This window comes from Drosophila mojavensis, unplaced genomic scaffold, assembly GCF_018153725.1.
Source record: "Drosophila mojavensis isolate 15081-1352.22 unplaced genomic scaffold, ASM1815372v1 contig_36, whole genome shotgun sequence".
NCBI lineage: Eukaryota > Metazoa > Arthropoda > Insecta > Diptera > Drosophilidae > Drosophila > Drosophila mojavensis.
The window spans coordinates 24,445,899-24,462,160 of NW_025318858.1; the positions used below are offsets into that span (position 1 = coordinate 24,445,899).

Below are 16,262 nucleotides of genomic sequence, written 5' to 3' on the forward strand. Positions count from 1 at the left end.
ACCTATTTCCCCCTTCCAAATAAATACCAGATTTGCATTGTTTTCGAGCTTTAATGAATTGTAGCAGCTGTTAACGCCATTCTTTAAAATTATAATCGTTTACACACTACGTTGGGATCCAGTTACACTGTTCGAATGTAAGCGTAAATCGGGTTGTCATCCATTTGAACTTGGATCCGTTTCCGTTTACTAGCAAACTAACTAAACATTTGTTTGCGTGCATTTAATATGCTTAGGTCTAACGATAAAGGGTATTTTCAATTAAGATTTGATTGGGGACTGGACCATTATACTGCGTTGATTGTATAGAAAATAACAAAATGCATCGTGTTATACTAAACGGGGTTCTTTCTGTATAAAAAAACTTAGAAACATATGGAGCTTACGGCTAAATTAAAAGCGCATTTCCTGCAGCTGGCTGCGATTGTGGCGCAAACTCTGTTCACGACGCCCACGAACCACAAATCCAGGGCATAGAAACTATATTGACTTGAAATTGGGCGACAATAGAAACTTATTGAAGGATCGTGGATGATAGAACATTGAAGTAAACATTCAAAAACAGAAGCGGGAAACACATTAGAATTTAAGCTTCAATACACATAACTTAAATGGTGCTGAGAGTTGCTGGCAGATGTATCGAATGGAAGTCCTGTAGATCAGAACTTTCTCAGATCAAGGACAAATACGCTGCCATCCGATGCACTGGCGCCCACTTTGGTGCCCTTGGAGTTCCAGCACACCTCGAAAATGCCACCGGTTCCCTTATAGCTGTGCACCAGCTGTCCCGTCTGCGTGCTCCAGATGTGCACGCACTTGTCAAAGCTGCCCGACGCCAGATGCTTGCCATCCGGACTGAAGGCCACGGAATAGACGGGTTCTGTGTGCTTGGTTAGGGTATGTATGCAGCTGCCACGCTCCACGTCCCACAGACGGACCGTCGAGTCGAATGAGGCTGAGGCGAGAATAAGGTTCGTATTCGGATTGTTGGTGCCGGGTCCGGTGGGTGACCATTTTATCGTGTAGATCTCCTTGGAATGCGCTTGCAGATCATGACAGCAACGATCGCGCGTCATACTCCAGATTTTTAGTGTCATGTCGTCCGAGCAGGACGCCAATAGCTGGCCCTGCGGACACCATTTGATTGCATTGACCTCGTTCGTGTGACCACGGAACGTTTTTATCGGTTCGTTCATGCCCAGCCGGCACACGTGTATCCTCTGATCCGTACTGCACGATGCAAATGACTGATTAGATTGCCAGTCAACGTCCAGTGCAGGCGCACTATGGAACGCAAACTGTTGTGTGCACTGGCCCGTGGATGCGTCCCAGATGATTGTGGTTTTATCCACGCCCGCAGACAAAATGTAATTGCCGCATTTGTTCCATTTAAGCGCAAAGATGGGCCCCTTGTGCTGCCCCAATGTGGAGGCCAAACCGCCTTCTGTATTCCAAATGCGTGCATAGCCATCGTAGCTGCCGGTGGCCAGAAGCGAGCCGTTGCACTGCAAAAAAAATAATTTTAATTGTCAATATATATTTATGGTAGTTGAAGTGCCAAAAGAATCAAACATACATTCCAGTCCAAAGATGTGACATCTTTATTGCTGGGCACCTCAGCGCCTCCTTTCTGTATGCAATGTCGCAGCACCAGCTGACTGGAGTTAGCATTTGCATCGGACATGTCCCAAATGCGAGCAGTACTGTCGCCAGAGCCACTGGCTAACAGATCCCGGCTGGGATTCCAGGCGCAGATGAACACTTCACTTTCGTGGCCACGCAGCACGCGTGCTTTCGATTCAGGTATCTCAATGCTCTGATCAATGTCCATCGCCTCGACAACGGTGCTGCCTGGTGTGCCAGAGGTGGTGCCACCACCACCACCTCCACCACCACCGCCGCCGCCGCCACCTCCCCCACTCCCGGATGTCGTGCTGCTGGGCACCGCACTTTGAGCAGACGTCGGGCAGGTGGTCTGCACATTATTTCCTTGAGCGCCCACTCGTGTTGCTGCCGTACCGCCTGCTCCACTGGGCGCCTTGGCACCCGATGCTGCAGCGCCTGCAGCTGTTGCACCGGCTTCCGTATTGGAGGCGGCGGGTACTGCGGGCGTAACACCTGTAGCCGGCTGTTCCACGCTGCTGGAATTACTACTATTGCCGTTTGTGGACGTGGACGAGGCAGCATCATCTGTGCTTGTTGTATTTGGATATGCCGTGCTGCTGGCAGCTCCAGGCTCATTGACGCCCGTCTTTTTGTTAGCGCCTGCAGCTCCTGCTCCTGCAGCGCTGTCTGCGTTCGCGCTGGCCGCAGCTGTCGCCGAGTTGGTGGCTGCGCCGGCTGCTGTGCCGCTGGCATTGTTGGTGCCACTGGCCGTGGCATTATTGTTGGATGCTGTATTGCCACTGGAGTCCACCTCACTGGTGTCGGCGCTGCTGCTGCCGGTGGGAGTGCTGGTGCCCGTGCTGGCATTGGCTCCCTTGCCACCGGCATTTGCCGCCGAATTGCCTGTTCCCGGCTCAATTTTAATCTCAGTTTTTGCATTGCTGTTCGCATTGGCAGCGTTGGCCGGCGTGTTGGCATCCACTGCACCCGGTTTGCACGGCTCTGTTTTGACTATCGGCTTGAGCGGTTTCACCTCCGGCATGACGGCATCTATCAGACTAAGTCCTTCAATGGGTCGCGCCACCTCCCCATCTTCGCCCACACTCCACTCCACCTCTGTGTAGAGCAGACCCTTCTGCAATATGGTGAGCAGGGCAGCTGGTGGCACTAGGGCTCCATTAATATTACTTTGCGAGATGTGTGACTCGATTCCAAACACATACGCCGAATGCAGAAAACCTAGTAGTAATCAATAGGGGATTGGGCGGTTAGCTTCAATCGGCGTCTCTTGAATGTTCTCTGAAGACACTCACCCGACTCCTGCAGATATCGGAAAACCAAAAAGTTCACCTCGTCGCTGGAAAAACTCATGTTGAAAAGCTTTGGCAAACACGCCGACTACCTCTTCTGCGGCTCCGGATGCTCTTTCCTTTTGATTTGCTAAGACCTTGCAATTTGGTAGCCAGTTTTATGGCGGCTGCGTTGATTCTGATGATAAGACGGCACTAGCAGTACGTAACACATGCGTAATCGCTTGTAAACAGTTCACTTTATATTGTATACAGTTGTTGGACTCTTCGCGGTTCGCTTAATGCACTTTAAAATGTGAGAGCATTATATCTATTTGCTTGATGCAAAAAAACGTAGAATACTACAAATAGTCGGGCGACCACTCGGCATATGCAACGCTGTAGCGCAAAAATGGCGGAGTTGTAAAGTGGCAGTGCTGGAAAATGTCATGTAGTCAGATTGAAACATTGACCAGCACTGGTGCAACAAACGCTGTTGTAGGCGGCCGTTTAACAGCACTGTGTCCGCTAGATGGCTGTTGCATGGAGAGGAGAGTCGAGGAAAAATCAATAGAAATTTTCAGTTCGTGAAATGCCTGGCTGCTCTGCTTGTTTTGCGTTAGTTTACAATTAATAACAGTAATCGAACACAATTCAAATTTACACACGGGTTACATAAAGTGCTGAATCTACCACAAATACACACGCACGCACACATTCCGCGGCCAACACCCAAAAAAAGCAGCCGACCCAGCCGCAACCGTGAGAAAGCCAAACGAAACGACACAAATTCCAGCAAACTCTCTGCAAAAACAATTTGGCTGCACCGTTTCAAAAAGTAAGCAGCAGCAGTAGTAATAGCAGCAGCAGTAACTGCCTAAATAGTTTCGCGACTTGAAGCCATTTCTGTGTGTTGTGCCATAAAATAATAAAAAAATTAAATTTCGGAACGTTTCGTGGTGCTGTTTTTGCGGTCTGTGCAAATAAAACGACTTCGTCATCTTGCGGCCGTTGGCTGTGTGGTTCATATGAAGAGAAAAAAGTGACGTCGACTATGACTGCGACTGCGACTGCGGGACGTGACATGAAAGCAAAATAATTACTGGGCAACAACAAAGGGCTTCAGCCGGTGGCAGTGATCTTGCTCTAATCGTATTCATTTATTTACTTAAACAAGTGCAAATTGTGATAAAAAGGCTTCCTTAAGGTCATCAGAATTCAAACGTCAGTCCTGATAACGTTGTTGTTGCTATTTCAAATATACTTATTTATATGTGTGTGCTTATATACCTACATGTGTACATTTGTGTATATAGAGGCATTGGAAGTGCTGCCAACGCGCTTGCCAAGTAGAAGCTTGTGGGTGGGATGGGAAGCATTGGAGAGGGGGCGTATGCTCGCTTGCCAAATGTCAAAAGTTCAAATTGCGCCAAATATGCATTTAAAGCAATAACAAAATTGTTATCGATATCAATTGATTGCTAAACAAATATATATGTATATATCATTTCCAACAGGTCTTTTGCTGCCGCGAGAGCGATATTCTGAGTGAATGTGAGAGAGTAACGGAACAGAACGTTATTTTGTTTCTCGCAACCAAATCAAAATTTGTCATTCATCAGTCTCAGCATCGGACTGCAGCAAGTGGCAACGTCGCACAGTTGTCGCCGCTAATACGTACGCCCGCCATTTGTTGTTGTTGTTGACGTCGCTGAGCTTAAGCGATAAGAGCGCCGCATCAACTCGAGCGCTCGCACAGATTTTTCTTCGCCCCGAGTTTGCATAAAACCAGCGAAAATTAACAAGCTAACTACAATGGCGCCGGTGAGGGGGGATGGCATGAGAGGCCTAGCCGTGTTTATATCGGATATAAGAAATTGTAAGTAAATACATTGAAAACTATGTGTATGTAATTTTATTGCATACGTAACTCTCTAACATAGACTCTTAAGTAAGGGAGAAAGGGTATTCTAGACTAGCTCGGCTTGGAGATTTCACAGGTCACTGACTTTTTCATAAATGTAATTGTTATATAAACAGAATTGGATTTCTATAATGAATCAATATTTTAATTTGCTATTTAGTTTTCCATATATTTACATCAATTGGTTGCAATAAGCAGGGTATTTTTTAGTCGACACTGTGTCCACTCCTAAAGTACTTTTAGTGAATTTTATATTATTTTTAATTTTAATTTTTTATTCAATTTATCAGTGCTTTTCTTATCCAACTATATATACATATATGTATGTATATTCATAACTCTCATAGGGGCGTCAATGTCTACATCTCTTGTTCAATTACGAGAAGAACCACTGTAGCAAAGCGGGGCGGCATTCATATATATGAAATTATGTGTTGGTGTGTGTTGATGTGTCCACAAATTCCAACTCGTGTAGCCTTAACTTGTCGCTTCACCCAGCGCTCGCTCTCGACGCTCTTTCATTCATTTATCGTACAAATAAATACATAAAGGCCTATTGCTAGTTAACTCGCCAGCATATCTAATACGCGAAGGCTCTCTCGATCGTGACTGGTACTATATGGTGCCTGATTGTTAGCTATAAAGAGTGGAGCCTGAGAGAGTTTTAGTTTCCGGTTGATCTATTGGATTTCTCCTGACTTTTAGATATTAAAATATACACCGTAACCTTCGGCAATGTAAACTCTTAACTACATTGTTTTCAATCTCTGAATAGAATGTCAGAGAATACAGTAATTTAAGTTATAATTAAATCAAATGATAATGCTATAGATATAGTTGCCCCGACACTGTCTAAAACTAGACAGCTTCAGATAGAAACCAGAAGTCACGTAGGTAAAATCACAGATTCTTCCACTTGTTAAAGAGTTATAAAGCCATTGATCTTTTTAGCTAAAACAAACAAAATGCTATATTTTTTATCTACCACAAACAGATGCTCATTTTGCATTCTTTTATTCACACAGGTAAAAGCAAAGAAGCGGAAGTGAAGCGCATAAACAAAGAATTGGCTAATATACGTAGCAAATTTAAAGGCGATAAAACGCTCGATGGGTATCAGAAGAAGAAATATGTGTGCAAGCTGCTCTTTATTTTCCTGCTTGGGCATGACATTGACTTTGGCCACATGGAGGCGGTCAATCTGTTGTCCTCCAACAAATACTCAGAGAAGCAGATCGTAAGTAAATTATGGAGCAAAACAAATATTTAAGGATACTATAATTAAATTTGCTTTGCTTTTCAGGGCTATCTGTTCATTTCGGTGCTGGTGAATACGAACAGTGATCTGATCCGTTTGATCATTCAGTCGATAAAGAATGATTTGCAGTCGCGTAATCCGGTGCATGTGAATCTGGCGCTTCAATGCATTGCCAATATTGGAAGCCGTGATATGGCCGAGTCCTTCTCCAACGAGATACCCAAGCTGTTGGTGTCGGGCGACACTATGGATGTGGTCAAGCAGTCGGCGGCTTTGTGCTTGCTGCGGCTATTTCGTTCTTCGCCCGATATAATACCTGGCGGCGAGTGGACATCACGCATCATACACTTGCTCAATGATCAGCATATGGGCGTAGTTACGGCCGCCACGTCGTTGATTGATGCGTTGGTGAAGCGCAATCCGGACGAGTACAAGGGCTGCGTTAATCTGGCTGTGTCGAGGCTGTCGCGCATTGTTACCGCCAGCTATACGGATCTGCAAGATTACACGTATTACTTTGTGCCGGCACCGTGGCTATCGGTGAAGCTGTTGCGGCTATTGCAGAACTATAATCCGGTCACCGAGGAAGCCGGCGTGCGGGCACGCCTAAACGAAACGCTGGAAACCATACTGAATAAGGCGCAGGAGCCGCCTAAGAGCAAGAAGGTGCAGCACTCGAATGCCAAGAATGCTGTGCTCTTCGAGGCCATCAATCTGATCATACACAGCGACAGCGAGCCGAACCTGCTGGTGCGTGCCTGCAATCAGTTGGGCCAGTTCCTCAGCAATCGGGAGACAAACTTGCGCTATCTGGCGCTGGAGTCCATGTGCCATCTGGCGACGTCAGAGTTCTCGCACGAGGAGGTCAAGAAGCATCAGGAGGTGGTCATACTCTCTATGAAAATGGAAAAGGATGTTTCGGTGCGCCAAATGGCCGTCGATTTGCTATATGCCATGTGCGATCGCGGCAATGCCGAAGAGATTGTTCAGGAGATGCTCAACTATCTAGAAACGGCAGATTATTCCATTCGCGAGGAGATGGTACTCAAGGTGGCCATTCTGGCTGAGAAATATGCTACGGACTATACCTGGTAAGTTGCCCTAATCTCAGTATGATACCCTTGCTTACGATAATCTTTAATTTATTCCCAGGTACGTGGATGTTATTCTCAATCTAATACGCATAGCTGGCGATTATGTGTCGGAGGAGGTCTGGTATCGTGTCATACAGATTGTCATTAATCGCGAGGAGGTGCAGGGGTATGCTGCCAAAACCGTCTTTGAGGCGCTCCAGGCGCCCGCCTGCCACGAGAACATGGTCAAGGTGGGCGGCTATATATTGGGCGAGTTTGGTAATCTGATTGCGGGCGATTCTCGATCGGCGCCGCTCGTGCAGTTCAAGCTGCTTCATTCCAAGTATCATTTGTGCTCGCCCATGACGCGCGCCTTGTTGCTCTCCACGTACATTAAGTTCATCAATCTGTTTCCCGAGATACGCACCAATATCCAGGAGGTGTTCAGGCAGCACAGCAATTTGCGTTCCGCTGATGCCGAACTGCAGCAGCGCGCAAGCGAATATTTGCAGTTAAGCATTGTGGCGTCAACAGATGTGCTGGCTACGGTGCTGGAGGAGATGCCCTCATTCCCGGAGCGTGAGAGCTCCATTCTGGCCGTGCTCAAGAAAAAGAAACCCGGCCGCGTGCCCGAGAACGAGATACGAGAATCGAAGAGCCCAGCGCCGACATCCATTACACAGAACAACACGCACGTCAATCACAATAATAAACTGAATAGCAATGCCAATGCAAATGCCGATCTGCTGGGCCTCAGCACGCCGCCTGCGAACAATATTAACAACCTGAGCAATAGCAACAACTCGGCGTTGCTCGATGTACTCGGCGATATCTATGGGAACAACAATGCCGCCGTCTACAGCACCAAGAAGTTTCTTTTCAAAAATAATGGTGTGCTCTTTGAGAACGAAATGCTTCAGATTGGTGTCAAGTCCGAATTTAGACAGAATCTGGGTCGCTTGGGACTATTCTACGGCAATAAGACGCAAGTGCCGCTGACGGTAAGTTAGTTGTGGCTGTAATATGTACGTATAGGACTGATCGAATGTTCTTTCCCGTTTAGAACTTCCATCCTGTGCTGCAGTGGTCCGCCGAAGAGGCGCTCAAGTTGAATGTGCAAATGAAGGCCGTGGAGCCGACGCTGGAGGCGGGTGCACAGATTCAACAGCTGCTAACCGCCGAATGTATTGAGGACTACGCCGACGCACCCATCATTGAGATCAGCTTCCGCTACAATGGAACACAGCAAAAGTTCAGCATCAAATTGCCACTGACCGTGAATAAGTTCTTCGAGCCAACCGAAATGAATGCCGAGTCCTTTTTCGCGCGATGGAAGAATCTCAGCGGGTGAGTAGAAAACATTTGGCAAAGCTTAAACTAGTAGCTAATGTGCTTTTTACTTTGCCATACGCTCACAGCGAACAGCAGCGAGCGCAAAAGGTATTCAAAGCCGCGCAGCCGCTGGACTTGCCTGGTGCACGCAATAAGCTAATAGGCTTTGGCATGCAGCTGCTCGATCAGGTTGATCCCAATCCAGACAACATGGTATGTGCGGGTATTATACACACGCAATCACAACAGGTGGGCTGCTTGCTGCGACTGGAGCCCAACAAGCAGGCACAGGTAACCAAACATGACTGCCCCATTTGTATGCATTTATTCAATATTAATATTATGTTTCTGATGTAGATGTTCCGATTAACCATACGCGCCAGCAAGGAGACAGTGACACGCGTGATCTGCGATCTATTGGCGGATCAGTTTTAAAGCAGGCAGGCGCGAGCAGCAGCTACTTCTATGTGCATGCAATTGGATATATGTCTAGGAGGGAGCTACTGCAGCGAACCACATTTACAATGCACAATCCTAATCACCTAACGAATGATATCAAAAACAAAGTATATAATGACATGTTTCCTCAAATCTATACGAGACCTATGTTTAAGCCGTTAATTGTGCTACGTATTTGTATGCCACGACCACACTTCTACACATGTTTACCTCCATCACTAGCACATGCATATGCCTAAACGCCAACACACGTATACCTACACCAACACCTACACCTACTAAATAGTACTCGGCACTTTGCAGCGAGTTATATTTCTCTCCCATTTTCGGCGCAAGCAATTTTCACATGTTTTATATATTTCTTATCGCGCTAATTGTTAAAATGCGTCTGATTTTCCATTTTCAATATACTTACTATTATTATTATTATTATTTTTTGTAATTGCAAACGAGAGAGAATTCTTTGTAAATGTTAAGCTCAAAAAGTTCATTAGTAAAACATAATTAGATTATGTTGTATGACAAGCATTAGCAGTTGGATATTACTATATATATATATACCTTTATATATATATATATAAAATATATATATTAAAAAACACGATTCATACAAGCATACATACATATACCTAGTATATATATAAACATATATATATAAACATTGTTGTAATAAAGCAGCAAAAGCTAATATTATAAACAATTTATAAATGGAATGATATAAATACACAAATCGTTATGTTATTTAACAACAAATTATTACGCATAAAAGCATAAGTAAAAAAAAAAACGAAAAGAAAAATTCAATGTTTAGTGTTTTTTGATTGTGAGATTGTGGAGAGTGCGTAGTTTCTTCAGGAAAAAGTAGGCGTGGTGATGGAGCTAGCCATGCACGCGGTAAATCTCATTAAATGATAGACAAATAATTAGATGGTGAAAATCACAAGCAAAAATGTTCGATTTACCCACACACCGACACGGACACATATACAGAAAACATTACGTAATATATTGTTGAACTTGAACAAACTAATATAATAATAAAGTATACTACAAATACTACTACAAGTACATATATATTAAAGGACAAGCATTACAACAATTTATTATTATACGTATAGAAAAAATTCTCGATTGATCCTGATGAGCATGTACCATGTATTATTTCGTATATGTACCATAGATATGATTGTAAAAAAAGAAAAATATAAATTATATAGAAATTGTTCGAAATTCAAAATTCAGTCGAAGTTGTGTTTGGCATAATCATATTAAGTACATACATTGAATATCAATCAGCAAGTATTAACTATTCCCCCGATGTGCATCTGAAGCGCCATAAAATGTTGCAAGCAGGAAACACAAGAACAAGCAGATAATACATTTGAATAATAAATGAATATACATATATATAAATATAAAACAAATATACACATTTTTTAAGCTATTATTTGCATGCAATTGGGAAATTTATTTTCTAAACGCTGCGATAGTTAAATTGTTAAACGAATTCGACATTTGAAGATAACATCAACTATAAAAAAAAAATAAATAAATAAAAATAAAAAAATCAACTACAGATAGCAAATGCAGGAATTTAACTGTAAACAAAAGGAAATATGTATTTAAAATAAATAAAAATCTATGGAAATTTAAAAAATCTAACGTGCGAACGATTTTGTTGTTTCACTCGGAGAAAGTTAAAAAAAAAAAATAGAAATCCAATATAGGAGACATTCATATCTCGCAACTTTATTACAAATAATGAATAGGTATGGGTATAATATGCAATAAGTATGTCAACAATTGATTAACTAAGCTCAAATCTGATTCAGCTTGAATCTGGCATTTATATTGACCGAGCTCAGCTCGGTGACCAGAAACTTGAACGAGAAGGGTATTTCGATCATGGAGACACCGCTGCTGTCCCCGCAAAGGCGACACGTCTCTGGCATGGAGGACAATCCGCCTGTCTGGTTGCGCTTAATAATCTGCTGCAGTGGCGCCAAGATGCTGCCGCATTTGTGGCATACCAATGTGTGCGTTTTGTCCGAATTGTGAAAGAGTCGATCCTGCAGTAGGAATGCCGCACCATGCGAGATCAAGGCATCGCGTTCCATCTCTCCAAAACGTACACCACCACCACGCTTGCGTCCCTTGATCGGCTGATTGGTGCGTGCCTCGACGGCGCCCGTCGATCGCACTTGCCACTTATCGAAGACCATGTGACGCAGTCGTTGATAGTGCACCACGCCAAAGAATATATCCGCTGTCATTTCGCGTCCATCTACGCCGGAGTATAGACGCTCTGTGCCGTAATAGTTATAGCCTCCAGCCTCCAGCATTTTGCCAAAGTAATCGATAGCTGTGTTGTCCTCGGAGAAGCGAAACGGTGTCGCATCGTAGACACCGCCATGGAGGGCAGCGCTCTTGCCTGCCATCGTTTCGATCATCATAGCGATTGTCATACGCGAGGGGAAACCGTGGGGATTGAACACAATGTCAGGTATGAGTCCGGATTCGGTGAAGGGCAAATCCTCAGCGGGATATTTCTGCGAGCAGATACCCTTTTGTCCGGCACGCGAGGCGAACTTATCGCCAATCGTTGCTGGACGTGCAACACGCAGCGTTATGCAAACGGTCTTGCGAGGCATTATCTCAAAGCTGCCCAACTGGCGCACGCTGTCCACAATGCAGTCCTCCTTCTCATCCATTTTGACCACTTTGTATGTGGAGACCTCGCCATCGAAGTAGCAATACAGAGGCGAACCATAGCTTAGCTTGGTGCCCGGATGCGGCAGTCCATCAGTATCCAAGTGCTTGATCAGCTCCGGCATATGCGGATGGCGCGCAAAATAGCTTTGCTTCTTGGACAGCTGTACAAACTTGGATTTGTAGATGCTGCCATAGGCGAATCCACGCTCATAGGCTGACTTATTGATGATCATGGCGTCCTCCATGTCATAGCCGGTGTATGAAATGACAGCCACAATCGCATTAGTGCCCATGGCAAAGTCATCCAGCTGTATGTTATCATAGTGCACCGGACGGAACAGAGGCGTCGCTGGTGTCTGCAAGCGGTAGAGCTTGTTGGCTGCTTGCTTGGACCAGTTGAGACAGGGCGTGCCCATCGTCTGCTTTCCCATCTGACACTGGTACATGTTACGAGGCGATTGATTGTAGTCCGGCATGGGTATCAAGTTGGCCAAATTGCTCATGAAGTGAGTTTTCGACAATTCAAGATGAGTGGTAAAATCTGGATACATTTCCTTCTCGTCTATGGCTATTTCCATATATAGTTGCTCCAATGTGCCAATGTATTCGACACGCCGCCATTTAAGATTCCATACGGGACGCATCATACGGGTGGGGCCCGTGCAAAGAAACAGACCAGGGAACTGGCCATTTTTCTTATAGGGTATAAAACCGATCTCCATCATTTCGGGAACTTTACCCGTTATTTTGGCATAACGCAAGTCCTCCACTATTTTGTTAGCCTCGGTCTGGAATATGTGACCCAGATGCTTGCCATCCAGGAATACCACGTACAGTTTGGCATCTGGCTGGCCTTGTTGTGATAATGGTATCATGCCCATCTCTAAGAGCATAGAGGGAATAGCCTGTAAAGAATATATTAAGTATAGGCGGGATCAATGGCTGGAAGACTACTCACTTGCACCAATTTGGGATCCGGACGTTTTGATATCTCGCAAGTCAGGGTCAAATGGTTAAGCAGACCACAGGGCGTTCCATCGGGCGTGTGCACTGGGCAAATGAAGCCCCAGGCATCGGGCAGCAGCTGACGAGCCTCTGTAGTTCGCATAGTTGTGAAATAGGAGCCACGATGGATAGCACGAAAATGGGACATGTACCGCATGCGATTGATATTCTCGGCCATTATTACAAGACCGGTGCTCTGCATCAGACCCAGGCCAGTGCGCGAGGCTACGTTACCCGTGGCCAGGAAGGATTCCATGGCTCGGCCAACGCCACCCGCCTGTCGCATGCACTGCGTCATGATGCTGCTGCTCACCAGCGAGTCCGGAGTATTAAGCTTTTTTAGTAAACATTTACGCAGATGCATCAGCCACATCTCAAGGCGTTCGCCCAAGTACTTTTGGTAGAGATGTCCGGGCAGCAGAACTTCTTGCATCATGGCTGAGTCGACATTCTCAACCTTGAATTTGCCCTGAGCGCATTGGAATAGCTTTTGCACCATGAACACGATGAGCTGGAACTTCTCTTCATTGGTGTTCAAATGGACCATAATGCGTTCGCGGATGATGAATTCCGTTACAGCCTCATCTGGCATCCACTCCGGCACCTCTTGGAAACGTGACCGAAACAGTGTGCCAATGAATGAGCGACATTGGGCCGATGTGTAAACGCCCTCGTTCTGCACATCACGCAACATGCTCTGCACACAAGTCAAATAGTATTGATCCGACTCGTAGCCCTGCACCAGGCAATTATATATCTGCTCGTCTGTGTAGTCCATGAGACACTTGAGTATAAGACAGACGGGCACATAGGACAGCCGTTTGACGTGCGAGAACATGAAACGAGCGGTGCCATTGTTGAGATAATGCAACACATTTGTCAAGGACATCTCATCGTCTCGCACAGTCTGCACCATGATGCCAAGTTCGCTAAAATTGTGACCGCGATCCTTCCACGAGGAGCGCTTCACACAGATCGGATAGTTGCGTCGCGTCATTATGAGCATGCGAACGATTTTCTCATTGCCGCGTATCACGAAAATTCCGCCCCATTCGCTGTCGTGCTCTCCATGCTTCACCATCTCAGCGGGCGATGCGCTGCCCAAGTTGCAGGCATGTGAACGCAGCATGACTGGCACGTCGCCTAGATCCATATTGATGGAGGGTTTTTCTAGGTCATTCACAGACCAGCCAAGTCTCACTGAGCACACGCCCGAGTAGGAAGCGTGCAATTGTCGAGCATCTGTTGGATATATTTCACGTGTGCGCACGTCAATCACGTCCATCGGCACCTGTGGCTTGGATATCCAAATGCTGTCAATATTTATGCTAATCCGCTCACCGGCAGGTGTCTGAAATTGCTGTGGCACAATATGTTTGGCGACATGCCCCAAGCCGACACTTAACATTTCGTTGAAAGACTCCACATGCGGTGCACCCAAATTTGCTAGATGCTGCAAGACAAGTTGTATTAAAATTTTACTCGGCAGCACTCAACGTATTTACCTTATTTAGTTTTTTGGGTATTTGCTTGAATTCGGGTCGTGAATTTGTCAGCACTGGATAATCTTTCATTTTGTCCATTATTCAAGAATTCTTTTCACAAATAAAAACGTAAACAAAGTCAAACGGCTCTTCCCGTTGCACGTGCTGTTAAAGTAATCGATAATTTACTCATGTCTATCGATGGCGCTGCCAACCTGTTGCAGGCCAGGAACGTTGAATATTATAAGGTCGCTCGGAAGCAATTCTGTTACGTCATATCTGCTCCATTCTGATTGGTTAAGGTGTATTTGTGACGTTACACTTTAAAGTGCTGATCAAGCACATTGGCGTAATCCTCATTTCGTGTGATTTGCTTGCTCAGCTGATTCAAAGTTTTGCGCCAAACGTGTTGGTTATTTAAATATGTGATGATATTTACAAGTGTGTTGCAAGTGTAAAGATTGGATAATGTTGGCGCAATATTGCAAGGATGCCTAAGCACGTAAGACCTGCAGCAATTTGTATGTATAAATGCATAACTGCGGAAATGAAGCTTGAGTCGGAAGTGTCAACGTGTTGCTGCTTAATGAAGTTGCCTGCTTGTCTTGTTATGATTTTGCTGCTACAGCTGCTGTTGTTATGTTGCTGTTGTTGATGTTGTTGTTTGGGCATACTCAGCCGCAAAATATGCACAAGTTTGTTGCATTAGTTATGCGAGTGTCTGCTGCTTACAAATGCACAGCTTGGTAGGCTTGCATCCTTGGCCTCAACATTGTAGATTAACTTAAGCTTTCGGCTAGGGTGTATATTGGTCCAAGTAACGTTAATTAACCGCAGGGGCATATGCCATACTATATGACAGGCAGCTCTCTATGTGAGTCCGTTTTTGGCATAATGAAGCTGCAAAAGTTTCATTAGTTATTATTAACTTCAGCCAGTCAAAGAATAACTGCTGAAACTTGAGAAAACACGAGAAGCCAAGCGACAACAATAATAATAACAGCAACAACAACAACAAGAGCAACCCTGGCGCTTCGGTTTATTATGCCATTATAATGAACACAATGCACACTTTCTCAAGCATGCTATCTTCTTCTGTTTATCCCTCTCTCTATCTCTCTCTTTCTCTCACTCACTCTCACTTGCTTTGGCATCAACTTTTTGCTGGCACTGTCCTTGCCGCTTGCACATTTGCCTGGCGCAATCTCGACCAAAGTTGATCAAGGCATCCGCCGGTATTGGAGGTGGGGGAGAGGGCGGGGCGTGTCATGGTTTTGCCAACTTTGGCAAACGCGCTTCAAGTTTTAGTCGCTTACATTTTATATTATTTTCACTTTTGTTGTTGTTGTTGTTGTCCCTTTTTGGCCGGGCTAACAAAGAGGCAACATGGCAAATTGCATTGTTGATTTTCATTTTCAAGCCTGAGCTGCTCGCTGCTCGCTGCTCAGTGTCTCTACGCGTGTGTCGCTCTACGCCCGCTGCTCTGGTGAGGGGCGACACTTAGCAGCACCAGCAGGAAACCGTAGCAAATGTGTGTGCGCTACACCAGCCGCCACCCGTACCTCCCGCCTCGCGCCTTCACGTTGCGCTCATTCAAAGTCATTGCTGCGTGTTTCCCACTTTTTCAAATGCCGTCGACAATGGGCAAGTTAGCCGAAAAAAGAAAAAAACGGCATCCAGTAGGAGGAAAATTGGCGCTGCCTGTGGAAAAATCTGTTGCAAAATGCATTTTCATTTGAAACTTTTGCCAAAAACTTTTCGGTGGGAGTGCATCTGAAAAAACAATGCAAACACTACAGCATCTGCACAAATGCTACGCCATATAGAAAGTGTATACCAGATATTTTTGCTCTGATTTAAAATACTTGCATTTGTTTGCTTTCCTAATAGGTAATATGCCAGATTGTTTGTAAGTCTCATTAGACTTAAGTTAAGACTCACAGCTAACGTTCATATGATAGAAAGTACTCTTAGGAAAGGGTAATTTCATTTTACCCTGAACACATTGGAAATGGAAATTTAGGGCAGAGCTGAAGCAACCATGGCATTCCCCATAAAAGAGATATAATTTTTAACATAACAGATCTAGATATAGTACAGAGTATATCCGAATCAGGCACG

At 45.0% G+C, this 16,262-nt stretch overlaps 3 protein-coding genes across 4 annotated transcripts; 1 reads left to right on the forward strand and 2 right to left on the reverse strand.

Annotated features, from left to right (window-relative positions):
* Positions 1 to 31: 31 nt before the first annotated feature.
* On the reverse strand, positions 32 to 3,314 carry LOC6577714 (F-box-like/WD repeat-containing protein ebi). The gene is made up of 3 exons (XM_002003628.4): positions 2,919 to 3,314; positions 1,577 to 2,844; positions 32 to 1,505 (listed from the first exon to the last, which is right to left on the reverse strand). The coding sequence occupies exons 1-3, from the start codon at positions 2,974 to 2,976 to the stop codon at positions 660 to 662; spliced, it is 2,172 nt and encodes a 723-aa protein (XP_002003664.1). The 5' UTR covers positions 2,977 to 3,314; the 3' UTR covers positions 32 to 659.
* An 89-nt stretch (positions 3,315 to 3,403) lies between these two features.
* LOC6577715 (AP-2 complex subunit alpha) lies at positions 3,404 to 9,485 on the forward strand. Of its 2 annotated transcripts, none has more exons than XM_015165801.3 (8): positions 3,404 to 3,732; positions 4,412 to 4,773; positions 5,844 to 6,055; positions 6,122 to 7,167; positions 7,229 to 8,150; positions 8,213 to 8,496; positions 8,568 to 8,772; positions 8,839 to 9,485. In XM_015165801.3, the coding sequence occupies exons 2-8, from the start codon at positions 4,710 to 4,712 to the stop codon at positions 8,914 to 8,916; spliced, it is 2,811 nt and encodes a 936-aa protein (XP_015021287.1). In that variant the 5' UTR covers positions 3,404 to 3,732; positions 4,412 to 4,709; the 3' UTR covers positions 8,917 to 9,485. The 2 variants fall into 2 exon arrangements, with proteins under 2 accessions (XP_015021287.1, XP_002003665.1); XM_002003629.4 differs by having other exon boundaries at positions 3,408 to 3,512.
* A 1,172-nt stretch (positions 9,486 to 10,657) lies between these two features.
* LOC6577716 (DNA-directed RNA polymerase I subunit RPA2) lies at positions 10,658 to 14,328 on the reverse strand. Its single transcript, XM_002003630.4, has 3 exons — positions 14,163 to 14,328; positions 12,611 to 14,110; positions 10,658 to 12,557 (listed from the first exon to the last, which is right to left on the reverse strand). Exons 1-3 carry the CDS (start codon positions 14,238 to 14,240, stop codon positions 10,758 to 10,760), a joined length of 3,378 nt encoding a protein of 1,125 aa, XP_002003666.2. The 5' UTR covers positions 14,241 to 14,328; the 3' UTR covers positions 10,658 to 10,757.
* Between the last annotated feature and the right edge of the window lie 1,934 nt (positions 14,329 to 16,262).